Raw genomic sequence first — 19,077 nt, 5'->3', positions numbered from 1 at the left:
AACGAATAGTGACTGCAATTCAGGAAAGATGGAGTAGGAAAATTGGACGGAGCCTTATGATTGCGACAGCGACAAGGAGGACTAGGAGACAAAGAAAGTTTCTGTTACTTTAGTTTAAAGCTCATATTCTGTTTTGGAAATGTCTTTGCTATTAGCAGTGTTTTCTTTCTTTAGAAAACATCTAGGCCAATCCTGAGAGTCTCCAGCAGCAAGGCTTGTAAGCCATGTAAGATGCCGAGAGTGGAGGAATTGGAGGATTTATCAGATGATGCTGATTTCCAGACTACTCAGGTATTTTACCTCTTCATGTTCCATTCTGATATAATCCAGAGGGAAGAAGGGTGGGATTACTGTGACGTTCAAGAGGCAAATTTAAAATAAGGCAGGAACAGAGGACTCAGAGGACTGATAATGGGGTGATCGGCCTTTTACTGTAAGATCATTGGACAGAATCTGTCAGGGTCCCTAAGCAATCAAAACTGTTACCATTTCTTGGATATTCAGGGGCCTGTGTTCACTGGGTTGGTGATTTTTGTTCAGGTCTTAGTGGACTGTGAAATTTCAGAACAATACTTCCCTGGTTGCAGCTCCAGGAGCAGGTGGAGAAGAGGGGAGATGATTTTACATTGAACCTTAGGTCATGCTGCCAAGGAACCCAACTGAATACACATACAATCACAGGTGTGCTTGAACGAGTCTTGATGGTGGACAGGTATCTATGAAATGAGCATATTATTCCAGTATTCAGATATTTGAGAGTTCTAAACGGAAATTATTTTCGATAAGAGAGAAGTAGTAAAACAAACAGTCTGAAATTAAACACAAGCTTTCAAAATATTTTTAATGTCTGAGCAGTATAAATCTTGAGAGCAATGACTAATTCTAATCCCAAAGCTAGCTGCAGGTTGGTGTATGTTGTTGCTGACTGTGGTGCTAGCTGTGTTGGTTGTTTGCATGTGTTATGAATTCTTCCATATTCCATTCTCTTTTCATTCCGTTTTTCCTTTCTCTTCCTTTAATCTGTATTGTGATTTATGCATCCCCAGGAAATTAAAGACCGTGATTACCATCCAACAGTATATAAAAAAGAAATGAAGCAGCTCCTGAAACCATATGCAGCACATGTGCTTTGGCAAAAACCTTTGAACTCACGTAAGTAGTTAAATGCAGAAGAGGTGGCCTAGAAACTGAATCATCATAATCTCACTATTGTTAGCTGTGTATGTTCACGTTCTTCATTGTATTGTGTGCTGCATCAGATCACCCTGAGCTTCAGGTAGTGGAAATTTGTCTAGCGGAGTTCCTTTTGTATGACAGTTCCCTCTTCACAAGGACAGTTGATACAGAAAGGATCTAACTGTGTAACCTGTCAGATGAAGCAAAGTAATACAGATGATGAAGCATTAGTTTTTCCCAGGGGTTGAACTGGGCCAGTTTATGGCAGTTTGGCTATCCATTACTTTTTTCTGAAGGCCAGCTTCCAAGAAAGTCAAGCAATAAATACAGAAATTAAGACTCTAGCCCTTATGGTTGAAAAGTGAATGCTTAGAACATGAATTAAATGCAAATCAGTTCAGCTGTATCATTCAGACACAAAGAAACAATAGGTCTGAGAGGTGAGAAGAGCCCCAAGGCCTTTCAGTGAGGTCCTGAACCTGAAGCATAATAATGATATTCTAAATGTCAAGAAGCTTAATTATTTCACTTTACTCAACACATCTAAGAATAAGAGGGTGGATCAAATTATTAAGATCTTTGCAATCTACATATGGACTTTACACTGGGACAGAACTAGGGTTATGGATGGAATTTGGAAGAGTACCAGTGCAACACAGTTCATCCCTTGTGTTTTCCCTCCTAGGAATCTGGGGTTAAATCCTGGTGCAGGCCAAGTGAAAATGAGTTTGTTGGGCATTTATTCATAGCCCTTAGCTTCTGCACAGTTTAACATGGTACAGTCTATTCTAAAAAGATGCCTATTACTTGAACAACGGCAGATTGTATTCATGGCTAAGGTGCATTAACCAGGGTTATACACAGAACTTTGCATAGCCCATGCACGTTCTTTTCAAGTTTACCTAGTGGCTAGAATTGGTTTTGATGGGGATCCACAAATGGTTGTGGGGGTGATTGGGGGTCAGCACTAGTGGAAAGGTTCAGAACCACTGGTCTAGAGCTGTTATGTAGTGCTGCAGCTAAAACACTGGTATATTGTTCAGGCAGCCTTTTGTCCTTTCTCAGTCCTGTCCCTCTCTAAATTAAGGGGAATTTGTTAGCTCTGTTCCTGGGAAAGGAAATGCAAGAGGAATTAATACTCTTTCCACCCCCAGAAGGGCAGGATCTTTACAGTGTGAATCGATCATTCTAATAGCAATATGCTGAGAAAGGTGCATTGACTGTTATGAAACAGTTCAAGTGGTATTATGCGAAAAGTGACTGTCAGGTCACAGAGAGCTTTTCTTCTCAGTCTCACTCACAGATCCAAAGCAAATGCTCTGTTTTCAAGTGAAGAGATGATTTTCTTAATGGATGGAATCACCACTTAGGTTCTGAAAATCAAGCTGGGTTCTTTCTACCTTTCAGGTTCTCACCACATTAAAGATTGTGCAATTGGAACTGATCTTGGTGGTGATAGATGAGATGGCAGAGAACCCAGTTTGCTTTCCAGCTGTATGGGCTCTGCAGAGGAACTGTAAATAAAAGCTAGTTTGGAGTCCAGTTGTGCAACCCTTGCTCAGGTGAGGAGTCCCACTGAGGTTGGTGTGGCTATTGGTTTATAAAAACTGTGAAAAGTGTGTGGAATTCACAGAACCAGGCCCTTTTTGAAAAAAAGCAGCAGACGTGACTCAAACATTTACTGTCTTATCAGCATTCTGCTCAAAAATGAAGTTGTTCCCTTTATTGGATTTGAAGTAGGAAAACAGTAGTCATAGGGAGATGTGGTGTCCCTGTAATATCCCACCTTTGTGGGTATCTTGACTGCCATAGTAGGAAAGACCTAACTTTTACATTGACTGATGTGTAGGTGATCCTTGTTTTATGTATAACTGTGACCCAGGTAACAGAGGAGCAGCAGTTTTATCTTAGTACACACAATCTTAGCTCACTATAAATGGATTAAAGCTCAATCCTAGAAAAGATAAAGCAGTGCAGCTACTTGGACAGATTAAGTAATGCCATGAAGAATTTTTCAGATTACGCAATGGAAGAAGTGAAGTTGAAAAACCATAACTTAATTCTAGTGGCCAAGGCTTTGCAGTAAATATGTCATTTCAGTTGTCAGGCAAACGGTAAAATCTCCACTCCAGACACATGGCCTTTACCCCTTGCAGTTTGATTTGTTAGTGTAATCATGGCACACAAAGTATTATGGCAGTGCGGAATGTTTCTAACAGTGCAATATACACCCTATTACAAGTTATACTTGAGGCTCCGTTTAATAGGTTACAAGAATCTGCCTCTTGTTGCAGAGATTTATATAATAGCTGGATGGGCTTTGCTAAAGGCTGAAGGAATATTAAAGGGTCTGTATTAAGCTATAACTACATTCTGGGCTTGTCTACACTACCACCTTCCTTCGAAGGAAAGATGGTAATTAGGGTGTTGGGGGTTTACTAATGAAGTGCTGCCGTGCCTAGGCAGCACTTCATTAAGCAAATTCACCCTCATGGCAACTCCGAAGTTTTAAACTTCGAAGTACTGGCATGCATCTAGCCACGGTGCACCTGCTGGTACTTTGAAGTGCCGGGGCAAAATTTTGAGGAGTAAGGGGACTTTGAAGTTGACCCAGCACTTTGAAGTACCGGGGGGTGTGCTGCGGCCAGAGGTGTGCTGGTACTTTGAAGTTTAAAACTTTGGAGTTGCCATGAGGGTGAATTTGCTTAATGAAGTGCTGCCTATGCACGGCAGCATTTCATTAGTAAACTCCCAGCACCTTAATTACCATCCTTCCTTCGAAGGAAGGTGGTAGTGCAGACACAGCCTCTGTGTTTTGGCACAACCCTCTCTGGACTAAGCGGGTGTGGACTGTAATGTGGGAATTCCATTTTGTGTGGAATTTTAGTTTAGTGTCAGTGTAGGAACGTGGATATTTTCTGCTTCTCACCAAGGCCTCTTCTTCTTTGAGTGAACATCTGTTTAAACAGTAAACCAAATTAACCACTTCATCTCTGGTAGCTGTGCACTTAGTTGCCAGGTATGTCAAGAGAAAATTATCTCTGTCCATGGTAACCTTATTCCCTTTCTATTGTACTCTCTCATCAATATATCATTAATAGGCTGTGGAAGCCGAGATACAAGACCTGGAATAGTTAAAACAATAACCTAGTATAAATAGCAGTTAGAATAATAACAAATAATATGGTTTAGTTATACAAGTGATGGTGCTGAATCCTTTTGTGTTTATGGCAGATGCATATGCTAAATAGCCTTCATACTCAATGTCGGAATATCTTCTTACATTAGATTATGTACTGCTAGCTAAACGGCAGTATTGTTTTCACTGGTATTATTCAGCTGTTTGAAATTCAGAGCCATTGCATTTACAGAAATGGTTTCAGACAAAAAGTTGAAATTCTCCCCTTGTGTTCAGTTCACACAATTTTTTAAAAAAGAATTGGACTAATTATTGGCTGCTGAAACTTTAAAAATTGCTTCACAACTCTGTCAAAACAGAAGCATAACCCCCTGCTTTCCACCAGAAATGATCTTTATGTATTCCCTCTGCCAGTAGCATAGGGTGAATGTCTGAGATTTGAGGGCTTCTCTTTTGTTTTAAGATTACAGTAATAAAAAGAAGAGGAAGGACAGGAGATCAACCTCTAAAGAAACTCCAGCTTCCGTTCCTAGTTTGCAGTTGTCCGAAGACCAAAGTCGAATTAAAGTAATTGACTCATTGCGTGGGATGCTACAGAAAAGGTAGAGTGGCTCATGTATGATAATGGCAGGGAAAACGCTGGGACATCTTGCATGAAAGTCACATGCAGTTATTGTGTGAAGTCTTGTGTCTGGTGCTGTTTCTTATAAGGCAGGGCAGTGGAAACTTCCTTGTAGATTTGCTTATTATTATGCAGAAGCAGAGCATCTCTTACCCATACAGCTCTGAGGTATATTAAATCTAGTCTTGTTTTTCTTAGGGAGTGGATCCATTTTTAGAGAAGGGTCTTAATTTTCTCAAGTTAAACTCCTATGGAGCTCTGTATCACAGCTGCCATTCTTTTCTGTGGAAAATTGGGTGGAAGTCCCTTCACAGTCTGTCTGTGCAGTTGCTTAACCAGAGGGGCAGCTGTGAGGTGATGCAAAAGTTCTCCTCCCACCTGAGGTGAAAGTGCTGGTTTTATAGCACAGCCAGCCTTTGCTGATTTTAGGAACAAGGGAGCTATGTTTTTTTTTATGTGGTTCTTTAAGAGGTTTCAACTTTCATTGTATACCTACAACATTCTATGATATGCATAGTAACAGAGAGAAAGCTGTGCTCGTTTATATATCAAAACAAAAAAGCAGTAAAGTAGCACTTGAAAGACTAACAAAACAAAAGCTTACCTAATAAATTATTTTGTTAGTCTTTCAAGTGCTACTTTACTGCTTTTTTGTTTTGATATGCCGTGTATAGTCCTGATGGAGTCATGGGCATATCAATATTATTTATTGCAATAGATTGCTCTATTCATTATCTCGCTCTTTGCTCTGGTTCTGTTCAATTCATTTGTCAGGCTTAGTCCTTTATCAGGTAATCTTGTATGAAGGTTATGCTAGTACACACAAAACTGGACCAGGGTGGTGAGGTTAATTCAGTACATTTCAACAACTGGAGAGCCAGCTTGCGATCCTTATTAGGTCAGAAGTGGAAATGAATTTGGTGGGTTTCATCCTAGGGCCTGTCTCTGCATTGTCTTGCATGGTCACTTGAGCTCACTTTGCTTAGATATAAAGGCCTACGTAAGGTGAAGGTGTTGGAGACTTGGAGCTTTAGCCCTTATTTCTCCATGTCAAAAAAACTACCACATGATTATCAGCCTTCGTTAAACAGTCTGGTCCAAAGCTCCCTGAAGTCAGTGGAATGTGTCCCACTGAATTCAGGAGGCCTCGTGTGAGGCTCAAGAATGCTAGGAATATCAGGCAGTGCTGCCGGTCATGCGGCAGGGCCCCTGGCAGCCAGCTTGAGAAGTAGAATAGTGGGCATGCTGCCCATGAGAGTTGATATGCATTGGCAGAGCTGTATGGGGTAAGCTTGCACAGTGTGTTCCCCCTCTAGGCACTGCTATTTATCCTTCTCTTGTATGAATGCTGCATTGATCCATGAAGTTTAAAATCAGAATATTAGCTTGATTTAATAAATACCTGACTTTTTACTGTTTGGTAATAATTGGTTATATGCTCTCATGCTGGAATTAAGATTATAACGACGTATTTGAAGAAGAGATAGCAACTCAGATAAGTCTGCAGAATTTAGGAGAGTTTAAATGTAATTCACTGTATGAAGATAGAGAAGCTTTCCTTATGATGTGGTCTGGAACACATCTCTTTGCTCCCTACCACTCCCGAAAACATTCTGAATATGATGTGAGCATAAACAAGACAAAGGCTACAGGCTTTTCTGACGTAGCAGCACAGTTTGAACAAGCTATTTCACAAGGGAAGGGGTTTCTCTTTGAGATCATGGGAAGGTTAAGTTTCTAAAGGACTCTCATTTCTGACTGCTTCCTGTTTGGTGGAGGACTCAGAAGCTTATTTATTTGGGATGTTAATTGAAAATGGCAAGTATGCTTACAAATTGGCTCCCACATGGCAGGCAAATTTGACGCATTCATCTGTTGTTGCTTGCTGTGTTCCAGATTGGAGGAGACCCCTGATCTGGATGTTCACGAAGATACAATAGTGAGATTAGCAAACAACGTGGAGAAGGAAATATTCAACCTCTTCCTTTGTGTTGACCAACGATACAAAAACAAGTATCGCAGTCTCCTTTTTAACCTGAAAGCTCCAAAAAATCAAGTAAGAGACTGAAAGAATCTGCCTAATTTTCTTCATTATATTGGTAAGAGGACGTGTCTTAAACACGTCTCTACACAGAGCATCAACATAGAGACTGTCCAACATTACTGTCTCATTCTGCTCACTGATGGAGGAAGGCTGTGCCATTGCACATGCCGATATTTTCTTCTTTGTCCACACATGGGCATTTGGTCTTATCCAGGATTCCAAGATGTTGCTTAATCTCACATCACTGGTGGCCTTTGCCATGCTTACCATCCCTTAGGTATCATCCTTTGTAAGTGTATGGAGACATTTGGTCAACACCTTACAACCGAGCGTCTTTATCTTCTAGGTCATTACACCTGTCTGGCATGTGAATCTGATGAATGTGTGTGGAGAAGTCCAAATTCCTGTATAAATATTGTTGCAAAGCCTAGGGTATCCACACATGGCACAAGCAATCCAAATTCAGTTTTTCTGAAAGCGTTAATTTCTGAATACTGTGATAAATTCTTTGAAATACACATTTACTGGGAGAAAGAGAGACGTATTTGGGAGCACGCATGATGTGCACGTGTCGTCATTGTTCTCCAGCGGCTGCTAACCCTTCTTTTGTTCTTTCAGCTCCTCTTCCACCAGGTGGTTCTTGGAGAGGTTTCCCCAAAGTGTCTTGTTCAAATGAATTCACTGGAGATGGCACCAAAGGAGCTGGCAGAGTGGAGAGCTAAGGAGAGCAAACATGTAAGCCATCCTAATGCAGTTGAGAACAGGATAAATGAAGTGTCATTTCCCCTTTCCCAAAGACTCTTTATGTTTATGGGGTCTGAGTAAAAGTTAGACTTCTAAGAAGGCCTGGCTAATAGACTTGATGTTTTAATTGAACCTTTGCTTTGTCTCTTCTTAATTATTTTGTATTTTGGAGTCTTCTAAAAGTTTTAAAAGAAAACTTAGAAAAAGGTTCAACATACTTTCCTTGTCAATACAATAGGGAGGAGAGAGGTAATTTGTTTCCTTGCTTCCTTCTTTCCTTGCCAATGTGAAGTTTATGTTTACAAAGCAATGATTTTTCCCTCGTAGTAGTGGAGGTCTAGTCAACAGTGTCATGCTTCTGCATTTCCTGATACAAAGCAGCTGAATTCATGCATTGTGAAAGGGATAAAGGGACCCAGAGCTTTTTGCCTCTAGTAGTTCAAATGTAGCTCAGGCTGCTATTGATTGAAAGTTGCTAAACCAGACAGCTGTTTGGTTGCCTGCAGGAGATGAGTATGATGATCTCTGTCCTGTTCCTAATGGGCTGGGGACCACATCACAAAACCCAGCATAATTAGTGATACACATAGCACCCTTTGTGACCAGGCTCTGCATGGAAGCCAAGAACCGAACTATCCATGGATATGGAATTTCCTTTTCAGCCTTGGGATGGTCTCCAAAACAAGCTTAATGGGGACGCATGTACTGCTGCTGTATTTATCTTGTGATTAGCTCGAATTCCCTGCTGTCGTTTTAGTAAGAGGAGGACTTTACCATTAATACCCCTTGACTTTAAATCAACTATTTGCCATTCCAGCTTTTGCCTATGTTGATTCTGTATGACAAAAGATGTCTCCCTGGATCTCTCTGTACAATGTGATTCTTCCAGGTGCTGGAGGTGATAGAGAAGCAGCAGCAAGAACCACGGAGAAGTTGCCCCACAAAACTGACCCACAAAGGAGAAATAGAGATACACAGAGAGGTGGATGAGGACTTTACTTTGGAAGACCTATATGTGAGTAGGTGGCCATCTTTGACCAAGCTGACTCAACAGGAGGTCTTGTATGTGAAGGCATAAGGGAAAAGTGAAGGGAAATATGTAGGAGGTTAAAATCAGCCAGTGCCTTACTCCTCATGCAGCTGGGTTTCAAAGCAGTGTATTGATGGGGGAGATGGGTCAGCTGATATAATGGATTAATGCGAAGGCTTCCATCTGTGCAGTGGCCAGTTCAAATCTTGATAAAGCCACGAGAAAAACAAAGGGGTGATTTTATTCTAGGCCATAGTGGACATTTGCCTGCTGAAAATACATTCTGCAGTCTGCAGTGATGGGTTAAGAGAAGCTCTGGAGTAGAATATGGAAAGGGGAAGGTCATCTGATGAAGCGGGTCTTTGCCCATGTAAGCTTATGCTCCAAAATATCTGTTAGTCTATAAGGTGCCACAGGTCTTCTTGTTGTTCTCGAAAATACAGACTAACACGGCTACCTCTATGATATTTGTTGAGATAAGGTAGCTTGCACGCTGCTTGTCTGTGCTATGGTGAGCTCTGGTCTGTTACTATCATTTGTGTTATTGTGGGCCATGACCCCCTTTTGCTAGGCACCGTAGAAACAGAACAAAAAAAGGGTCCTTGGTACCAGGCGTTCATTAGTAAAAGAGTAAATTTGGCTTTTTTAGAAGGTGTCAGTAGAGCTGTGAGCCAAAATCGATCTGGGGCGCTCTTTGTACAAGTGTATTGCACTGGTCTAGTTTATTATAAAGTGAGGGATGACGTGTCTTGTGTCTCCATCACTTCAGCAAGAGGCTATGGTTAACTGATAATTTACTACTGAAAGAAGCGGGGCCAGTCCTGCCGGTGTTTGTTGGCCATAGGCCTCTTTGAAAGATGGGAATCTGGAAAACCACATTTTTCAGGGTGAGAGTGGGAACTCCCCCAGGTCTTTCTGCTCGAGATCATGGGTGATGCCGGCAGATGAATCTGAAGGGTCTGAACAGATATTCAGCCATCACTTCCTAGAAGGTTATTAGGGGAGCATAGGGTCCCTGTGAATGAAATCCAGCACATATATGCTAGTGACTGTTGTATAGCCCGGGGTGAGTGAAGTGGGGGACAGTCCCTTTAGGGAGATGTGAAATTTCCTAAGTGGGGGTGCAGCACAATGGGTTGGGTCTCAGGCTCATCCATCTCATTAAAATGTTGAAATATGTATGTGTATACCCATATCTATACCAACTAACAAAGTTTTTACATTCTACAAACTTTTCATGCTGAAAGGTTTCTTTTTCATGTGAACGTAACCGAAATTTCCATCAGTTTGGATTACGTTCAGTTGTGGTGGCAGGTGGGGGGGACCTGCTAATTGCAGAGGTGAAAAGTGGGGCCTGATGCAAAAAGTTTGCTCACCCCTGGTATATTCCAATTAGGGATCAGCTCTATGTGTGGACAAGAAACCTATTTCCAAGCTCACTACAGAGTCTGAGAGAGACACCACAGACCAGCACAGGAGTCACTTACTGGACCCAGACTGCCTTATCTGTACAGGTAAGTGAGCTGTGAGAAGGGATTTGGTTGGTTAGCCTTGAAGATTTCAGTTCAAATTCTGTTCTTTGTAAGCTTTCTCCGTATCATAAATCTGTCACACACCGTGATAGAATTGTTCAAGTGGTCTGGGACTGAACTAGGCAGCTATGTTTCTCACTGGGGAATGTGACCTTTTGGCAGTTTGTACATTACTAGCCTCAGATGATGCCTGGTTCAAACTAATGTCACCAGTCTGTCAGTCTCATGATCATGAAACTGAACTGTAAAAATATTGATGTACTGACAAAGGATGTGGGGAGATCTTGAGAGAAGTCAACAGGACTCACGCTTGGACTGGAGACTGAGGAAAGAGCTTTATTCCTCACTACTTGTCCCAGCCTTTTTCAAGCCAGATGTAGCCAGAAGGGATGAGTTTGTGGTACATAAAAAACATGGGCAGTATAGCTAGGACCTTCTGCTTGCTGGTAGCCTGGGCAAGTGTTATCTCTGATGTCAATCCAGAATTATTTCTGTGTTTGTATTTCATCTCTTTTCATTCAAATGGAAACCCCTCGTGCAACAGAACATTGTTCTTTCCCTTGTGATCAGAACGTGTAAAAACACCGTTGTTTTCACTGAATTTACAGGAAGAATGGCTCCTGATGGTGAGAGAGGTTTTAAGCTACCGTGGAGCAAATCTACTTCAAAGAAAAAGGCAAAAGATGGCTCCAGGTTACATTCAACCACTGTCTGTTCAGACAAAGGGAGAAAGATTTTGGAGAAAGACAGGTCTGTTGTGGGAAGGTAGGGGGAAAGTGTTTTATCTTACTGTGTTGTGCTTTTTGTTGTAACATCTGTTTTGGATATTCTCCGGGTTTTGAGAAGGGCTAACCAAGAACATATGTAATTATGCAGTCTAGAAAGAGTCAAAATGAAAACTTCTTGAAATAAACCGGCAAGTTACATTAGGGGGTGGGATGATTTGGTGAACAGATCCGCCCATGCCCCGCCAGTCAAGAAAAGGTTAAAGCTTCCCAGTTCATAATGAGACCCAACCAGACAAATCATCAAGCTTATGGAGGGACAGTTTTTTAAAAGGGAAGTTCTCAGTTCAGTCTGCGAGTTCATTTTGAAGGAATAGGGCTGGAACTTTGAGCTACCTAGGCAGCAGAGCTTACTGACTGGGGAAATTCCTGTCTCAGAAGGAAGACAGGCTGGTTCTTCTCTGTCTTTCACCTTCTCTCCCCCACACCCCAGTTTTGATATCAGAAGGCCCTGGATTCTGCCTTTTGTGGGCTGTGGAAGCTTACTGACTTCTTTGTTTGGACTACCTTAATCCACCCCCACGAGCTCCCAACAGTGGGGCCGATGCAGGGGGATTGTGTTCCAGATCTCAGGACAACGCCACAGTAATGCTGTAATCAATAAAGGGAGTTTGAGACTAAGCCTGTTGCCCACCCTCTCCCCACGGAGGGGCCAAAGAGCCATAACATGCTGCAGTTCGGGTTTATTTTACTCTGAAGCACCAGGTATTGATCTGTGCCGGAAGCAGACTGCTGGTAGTAGAGGCACCAGTTGTAGGCTCTCATACAGCAAACATTATTCCCCACAAGACTGTTTTGTATCATGTAGTGATGGGACTGGTTTGCAGATGGTTGGGAAAGAGAGAGAGGGGAGATGGATGTTCTGTACCTCGACTAACAAGTTACAAGGTCCAACAAAGGCAACAAATTATGCTAGGTGGCAGCCCCCTTTTCCCTCCTTTAAAGTGCACAGTGTTCAAGGAAAGAGGTGGTGTTACTCAAGAAATAAAAGAAGAGGCGTATGGAATATTCAGACCTACAGAAATGACTCCACTATATGATAGAAACACACTTACTCTGTTTTAAGGCCTGCCTCAGCTGGCATCCTCAAGAAGAACCCAAGGCTACAGAAACAGGCCAAGGACACTGTGCTGTGGGAAGGATTCATTCAGATGTTCAGCATTAAACAGTTTGCAGCAAAAGCATATCCTGTTTCAGGCTACGGCACTTGCCTCATTCAGGTATGACCCCTGGACTTTTTTACACGACAGAAGGGATTGTCTTTGTCAACAAGATTGTGTATTTAATAAAATGCCACAAGTTTCATGTGGTGTTCCACAGAGCAGGCATAAAAGCTCAACTTACATCAAGTTATATAATGTGTTTTCACACTATATTCCCAAATCTCTTGGTTCTTACACAATTATTACTCATCTATTCCTCATGCAAACTCTCACTGAAACCAGTGGGGATTTGCCTAAGTAAGAATTGATTAAGGATTTCAGCATTTGGCCTGTGGATTGGACAGCAAACATTTCTGAGATGTAAGAGGATTAGCTAGGTGCCGTGGTGGTTTGCAGTACTTTGAGAGTTTTTATGTTCCACTCCAGCTGAATCCTGTGGATATGAGACTGTGGACTTGGAACTGAGTTTTCACACATTTGAAGGCAAGAACTGCTGTGGAATGGCAAAATCATAGGAATTAAAAGTGGAAAAGACCAGTTACAGCAGCTAGTCCGGGGCAGGCAAGATATGGCCCATGAAATAATTGGAGATACGCACATCTAGAGCTGGAAGGGACCTTGGGAGGTCATCTAGTCCGGTCCCCTGCCCTCTTGGCAGGACCAAGCACCATCCCTGACATCTATTTGCCCTGATCCCTAAATGGCCTCCTCAAGGATTGAGTTTACAACTGGGTTTATCAGGCCAATGGTGAAACCACTGAGCTATCCCTCCCCCTGAAATGGGCCAGATCCAGACTACCAAGCCCTTGGATCCAGCCTGTGGCCCGCTTTGCTGGGACCCTGAGGCAGGCTCTCTGCCTGCTGCAGCCGCTGGTTGCTCAAAATGGCTGGCGGTGCCATCTGTGTGCACCCATCCCCAGAAGACGTGGCACAGAAAGGCACATGGAGGGAGCCTCCAGCTGTTTTCAGCAGCTTGGGCTCCAGCAGACAGAGAGCTTGTCTCGATGTCCTGCTGGGCTGCTGACCAGGAGCTAGGTAAGTGCCTCCCAGCCAGAGTCTGTCTCTGGCACCCCAGCCCCTCCCACCCAACTCCCTGCTCCAGGTCATCACCCCCAGGTGACCTCCCAAACCCTCTGTCACCCCCCTTTACCCTCTGCCCCAGTTCACAACTCCCTCCCAAACCCTGCACTCCCTCCCACAATCATCTGCCAGGCAAGAATCCTCTTCTGCACCCATACCCCCTCCAAGAGCACACACCCCAATCCCCTGCCCAGGTCACAGCCCCCTTCTTCACCCAAATTCCCTGTTGTCAGACCCACACCTTTTTCTGCCCACACCAAGCCCCTACCCCGAGCTCTCTTCTGCATCCAACTTCCTTCCCAGACCTCATAACCCCTTCATAGAAAAGTGCAGCCCTTGACCACTTACCATAATCTTGCAGTGGCCCTCCACCAAAAATTATTGCCCACCTCTATGTTAGTCTGTTGCTCAGTGCACCCGTGTGGGTCTGTTCCTTATATTTTCTGAGACTGAAAGGAACTCTCAGAAAGCACAGTTTGAAATAGAAGGGTTCACTTTCTGTTATTTGGTTCTGATCTAAACAATATTAAGCCCAGATACTAGAGTGATGGCCTTTATAAATGTGAAGAAATATCTATGAAGAACAAATAATGCTATCAGTAGGGGGTTGCCTGAACAGGTCTTGAGTAAGTTTGCAGAATATGAAGTAATAAATAAGAGTTTTCCTGTTTGTGTCTTTCTGGTTTGTACAGGCTTTACCAGAGCTGATTCAGTCAAGGGGCTGTATTCTTCCAGAGGATGTCTGGGATTATTTAGAGAGCATTTGGCCAGCTGAAGCCAAGGTACCCTTTCAAAAGGTTGTGGTGTCCTGGGGCTGAAGATGATTTGTTGTGTACTAAGCTGTCTTTTAAGCATACCCTAGTACCTTCAGCATGTCAGCCAAGAAATTTAATAACCCTGAAACCTTTCACCACAGGAGAACTCAGCTGCTGTTCACTAAAAGCAGCCTATTTTCATGCAGTTAAAATAGCTGTTACCTTTACATGTTTGAAAGCATGCCTTCAGAAGGTTGTACTTTCTCACAGTTACCAGGAGGGACAGTTTTAATGGGTTGGGTAGAATGGTATTTTGGCTCAACTGAAAGAAAAGACATTCTATTTTTTAAGTGTCAAGTAAAAGTTAATAGTGTTTAGGCCCTGGTCCCAAGAGGTTCAGTGAACTGGCAACAACCACAGGGTTCAAGGATTGTGGCTATGCATTGCCCGTGCTCTGGACCGGAGCTGAATGCCAAGGTACAGCTCTGTGTGACTTGGATAGAAGACACCTGAGGGCCTGCTCCAAAGCTAACATTGGAAATCTTTCCACTGACTTCAGCGAGTTCTGGATCAGGCTGAAGGGCGTGAACTGATCTGATACAATTCAGGAACATACCATCTGCAGGTAAAGATTGTCTTTACCTTATGATAGGCAAGATTGCTCTCTGTGCCGGTTTTTCTCACCTCAGCTTGTTCATGCTCTTGTGATTGTGATGTAAAGTCTGCCAAATTGTTTACATGTCCCAGAGTCTGGTTTGTAGGTGTGTGTGAGAGATGAATGCTATTAACCTTGCCACCAAAACGCAGTGAGTGAAGCATATGAAGGAACTGGAGCTCCCCCTCATAAATGGGATTAATCTTGAGTCCCTCCTACACGCAAACAAGTTCCTAGATACCTTCTGTTCTTCACTCTTTAATGTGGAATTTATTTGCTGCTATATGAACGGTATTGCTGGCACTGCGTTTTCAGACAATGCTCACAGTTTCCCTCTCCCTGTATTTGTTTAGGAGATGAGTGTGATACTATTCTGCCCTACCATAACTAAAGACTTCAGCACTTACAACATGCTATATTCATATTTGAACAACAAACAGAGATATGGCATTGTGGACAGCAACCAAATGGAAATGTTCATGGTACCTCTGCCAGCCTTCCAGCCAGTACCTGCCAAATTCCATCCACTTGGTGGCCCAGGTATGGTTTTGAAACAAACTGGCTTACATTTCTGTTGTGTATCCCAGAGAGGTTCAGTGAGTAATTCGCTGTCTTTAGATTAAGGATTACTGGTTCCAGAGCTATAAATAATTCTGTTTAATATAATACACAGTTTTTCCACTTGTCAGAAAGCAAGGGGGCTTCATTTATTTCTCAGTGAAAGGTAGACTGGAAAAGCAGGGTGATGCACTCAGATGTTCTTTGCTATAGAAAAAGGCACTTAAAATATGGGTAGTTGCATTTTGTAATGCATAGAAGTCTATAAATCTGTGTTGCCTCTCATGGAACAAGAGATCGAGTGGATCTGATTCCCTTTGTGCTAGTGTAAATTTGGAGTAACTCCTTTGAAGTAAATGGATAGACAGCAGTATAAAATGAGAGTGAATGAAAGGCAAATCAAGCCTAGTAATTCCACGTTGCCTTAATCCGTATGACATTTTCTTTCCCTGCCCAGTTTCATGTCACATGACCTGAGGTAGCTGCCACATATAACTGATGAGATGCTAAGTTCTTGCCTGCAGCACACCAGGATGTAAACTCTTTTAACCTCTTGTCACGTAACAGAGTGTTCCCACACTGCTACTCATCATATGAAATGTCATTTGTCAGAGCTGCAGTTAATCCCTGTTTTACCTCCATCATATGATGCAACATCCTGTAATCTCCATATCAGGTAGTAGACCTTTGTTCAGACTTGAAGCTAGGATGGAAACTGCTGATATTTTCCAGTAATCATTGGCAGAATCACCTCTGTTATACAGCAGAATCCATTGGTAATTGACCCCTAAAGCAAGTGGGAACTCAGTTGTCACGGAGGAGCAGATAATTTTAATTACAAGTTGTGTTACCTTTGTGTTCCTAATTTGGGTCACTCCAGAGCTGTGCCATCAACCTAGAACAAGACCAAGAGACTATCTGTCTCCTGGAACATTTGAAATGGTCTGTACTTTTCTCTGCCATTGCAAAATGCAGGTGAATCAGCTACCCACACACAAACCATGATGTTGAAAATTGCAGTTCAGCCTTAGCAAAATTGCCTTGTTCTTAACTGTGGTCAGCTGCACGTCTCGGAAGAGTCGAAATGACATATTTTCAAACAGAACTGAAATATGCCTACTGATTTAAAATGAGTTTATGTGATTAGTGTCACTATTTCATTTGAGAAGGAAACACATAATTCACCCCTGAGAGGAGTATATTTATTTAACTCTTTTAATTCTACTGTTGACCCAGATGGGGAAAAATGAGGACAATTTTTTCTATATCCATCTCTTATATTGTGCCTGCAATTTTATGTATAAAAATGTTTGCACATGCATGTTATTGAGTGCATTCAAAAACCTGGATTTGCATTCATCAGATACAGATAATGAATTATTGGAACTGTGCAGTTGCTGAACTGTGGGTGAAATATAAAATTAAATTTTAGTGTAATGCAGCAAACGTTTATAGGATTAAATAGTGAAAGTTAAAAAATTCTCAGTGAGAGTTTTGTTTCTGTAACCATTCAGTAAAGAGTAAGACAGTACCAAAGGACTTGGCCTGTAGTCTCCCTCTGCCTGTAATTGTTTAGTAGATGAGCGTGATACATTTGTGCCCTACCATAAGCAAAGACTTCAGCGCTCACAACATTTGAACAATAGAGATATGGCTTTGTGGACAGCAACCAAATGGAAATGTTCATGGTACCGCCACCAGCCTCTTCCAGGATAAATTGTGGAAAAATCTTTAACACATTTTTTTTTGTTCGTTTTAATAGGTCTTGATGCAAATCACTCTTGCTTATTGCTGGGACTGATTCTTCCAAAGAAAGACTCAGGTGACCCCTCTACAAATGGCACGGGGCCCAGCCTCTTAAGGGAACCTAAAAGAAAAATAATGACTTTTAAAGATGACCTTTCACCTCAATTGGATCAGTCTGTTGGGTGCTCCCAGAACTGCCCATTTCAACAGGTACCTTCCAGGGTAGTCACAGGTAATTGGCTGTCTAAAAACGAGTGTCCTTCAGCTATTTCTCACAGTCAGGAATCTCTAACAAAAAATAATACCTTTCCTCACTGTATGGCAATGGGTGAAGTTTTAACTGGAGGGCCACACCACGGAGCACCCGCTTCATGCTGTCAAAACAGAAAGGAGGAAACTAACCAATCCCTACAGGGTTGTGCTTTCAGTTCATTTAACAACCTCTCCTGGATGGCAGGACAGTCATACAGCCTGGCTCAGGAATCAATGGGACATACAGAGTTTTGCGCTGGTGCAGGGCCAGCTCCGTCACAGAACGGGAATCTTGGACCATTGCCTTCATGCTCCTTCTGCTCACCTGAATGTGGTCGCAATGCCTCTCTTGGTGCCCACGTGTTAGGTATTCAGCAATCAAGGATATTTTATCCTGGAGTTACATCTTCTGGAGGAGCATCTCAGGTACCAGCTGTGCCCCATCTCGTTTCCCATGAACCCCCTGCTATCTCTGACCTTCAAAGTCATTCTGCAACTGGTGATGCCAATCTGGCTGTTCCAGTGGAGGAAGCATTATCTCTGATCCAGCATCTGGAGGCACTGGTGCAGCTGAATTCACAGATTCAAAATCAGGCTCTTTTTTCACTTCCTTCATTAGATCTTTCTGCAGCCCTGCAGGCAGCTGGATCTGCCAGGCAGACTGTAGGAGGATCTGCATTTGCACCCATGCAGCAGGAAAGTAACACGGCACAGTAACATGCCCATACGGAAAGACGTCTTACAGAATTATTTCATTTACATTGGGAGCAGATGGAAAAATGAGCAGCTCTGTAAATACATCAGCAACCACGTGCAAAGGCCGGATATTGATCAGAATGGGAGAAGTAGGGCAAGCGTTATGATTGCTAAGTGTGAGCTGCTTTGTGGTCACTCTGCTTTCTGTGGCTCTTCAAAAGGAATTTTTGGTTTTATCTCTGAGCACTGGGCAGGGGAGGGTTGACAAGGAAGTACCATGCACTAAGAAAGGGAGGAAAGGGGTTAGATTTGAAGCTTACTGAGAAATAATGTGCTACTGAAGGAAGAGGTTTTTTTTTTAAACTTCGCCTAGCTCCAGTGGCAGTTGGAAGTTGGCTGCGTACTAAAAGTTTTTAGATGACTGTTTTACAATTATACCAAGCATAAGTAGTTTCTCTCATGGGTGGAAAGAGACTTGCTGTTGAAGTGTTACTAGCTTTACCTTCACCAGCAATTGCCAAAAATGTTTAGTCTATTTAGAGTACTTACGGTATTTTTGAAAAATGTTGATATAGGATGCAAGAATCCAGATTTCCCACAGAAAGTAAGTTTTGGTTGTAAGAGGCATCTGTGATATAGGTGCTGTTATTTTAAACTGTACCGTGACAGATTTTTAAAAAAAATTGTACTTGTTCTTTGACTAATAACCATCACTGCACAGTAATACTGGAGACTGAATTCAAATATAGGTTGGTTTTATATATGACTTGCAATTTGAATCACAGCAAGCAAGGTGGGTTGTTCTGTTTGTATGCCATGGATCTTGCACTGTTTACAAATGTTCAGAGTAATAAAAATAAAGATCCTGTAGTAGTTTTTTTTTCCCAAAGAGATGCAGATTGCTGTCACTGAGAGGTTCGGGGCAAATTGGGAGCAGAGCTGGTTACATCTAGGTTTAAAAACAGTTGTCAGAATGGATTTCTGGCAGATGGCTGTTTCCCAGCACGGTTTGTAGATAGCATTGTTTTAACTTGGTTTTAGTGTCCCATATAGACACAGATTTTTGTTTAGACAACTGTGTTTACAAGAGCAGATCAAGC

At 42.4% G+C, this 19,077-nt stretch overlaps 1 protein-coding gene across 3 annotated transcripts in view; it reads left to right on the top strand.

The window, feature by feature from the left end:
- Positions 1-18,859, top strand: part of SPOCD1 (SPOC domain containing 1) — a 44,470-nt gene extending 25,611 nt beyond the window's left edge. For 2 of the 3 annotated variants that reach the window (XM_074976550.1, XM_074976552.1), the window contains 12 exons: positions 175-291; positions 1,047-1,152; positions 4,779-4,917; positions 6,834-6,993; positions 7,600-7,716; positions 8,615-8,740; positions 10,152-10,269; positions 10,896-11,052; positions 12,139-12,292; positions 14,008-14,097; positions 15,079-15,265; positions 17,046-18,859. In XM_074976550.1, coding sequence (XP_074832651.1) covers positions 175-291; positions 1,047-1,152; positions 4,779-4,917; positions 6,834-6,993; positions 7,600-7,716; positions 8,615-8,740; positions 10,152-10,269; positions 10,896-11,052; positions 12,139-12,292; positions 14,008-14,097; positions 15,079-15,265; positions 17,046-17,998 — 2,424 coding nt within the window. In that variant the 3' untranslated portion in view covers positions 17,999-18,859. The remainder of the gene's footprint in view (positions 1-174; positions 292-1,046; positions 1,153-4,778; positions 4,918-6,833; positions 6,994-7,599; positions 7,717-8,614; positions 8,741-10,151; positions 10,270-10,895; positions 11,053-12,138; positions 12,293-14,007; positions 14,098-15,078; positions 15,266-17,045) is intronic. The other variant, XM_074976551.1, reaches the window with a different exon arrangement.
- The last annotated feature ends 218 nt before the right edge of the window (positions 18,860-19,077 follow it).

The sequence above is a fragment of the Carettochelys insculpta genome, chromosome 24 (genome assembly GCF_033958435.1).
Source record: "Carettochelys insculpta isolate YL-2023 chromosome 24, ASM3395843v1, whole genome shotgun sequence".
Taxonomy (NCBI): domain Eukaryota; kingdom Metazoa; phylum Chordata; order Testudines; family Carettochelyidae; genus Carettochelys; species Carettochelys insculpta.
Note: the sequence above shows the minus strand (reverse complement) of the source record. Positions and strands in the feature narration are given on the sequence as shown.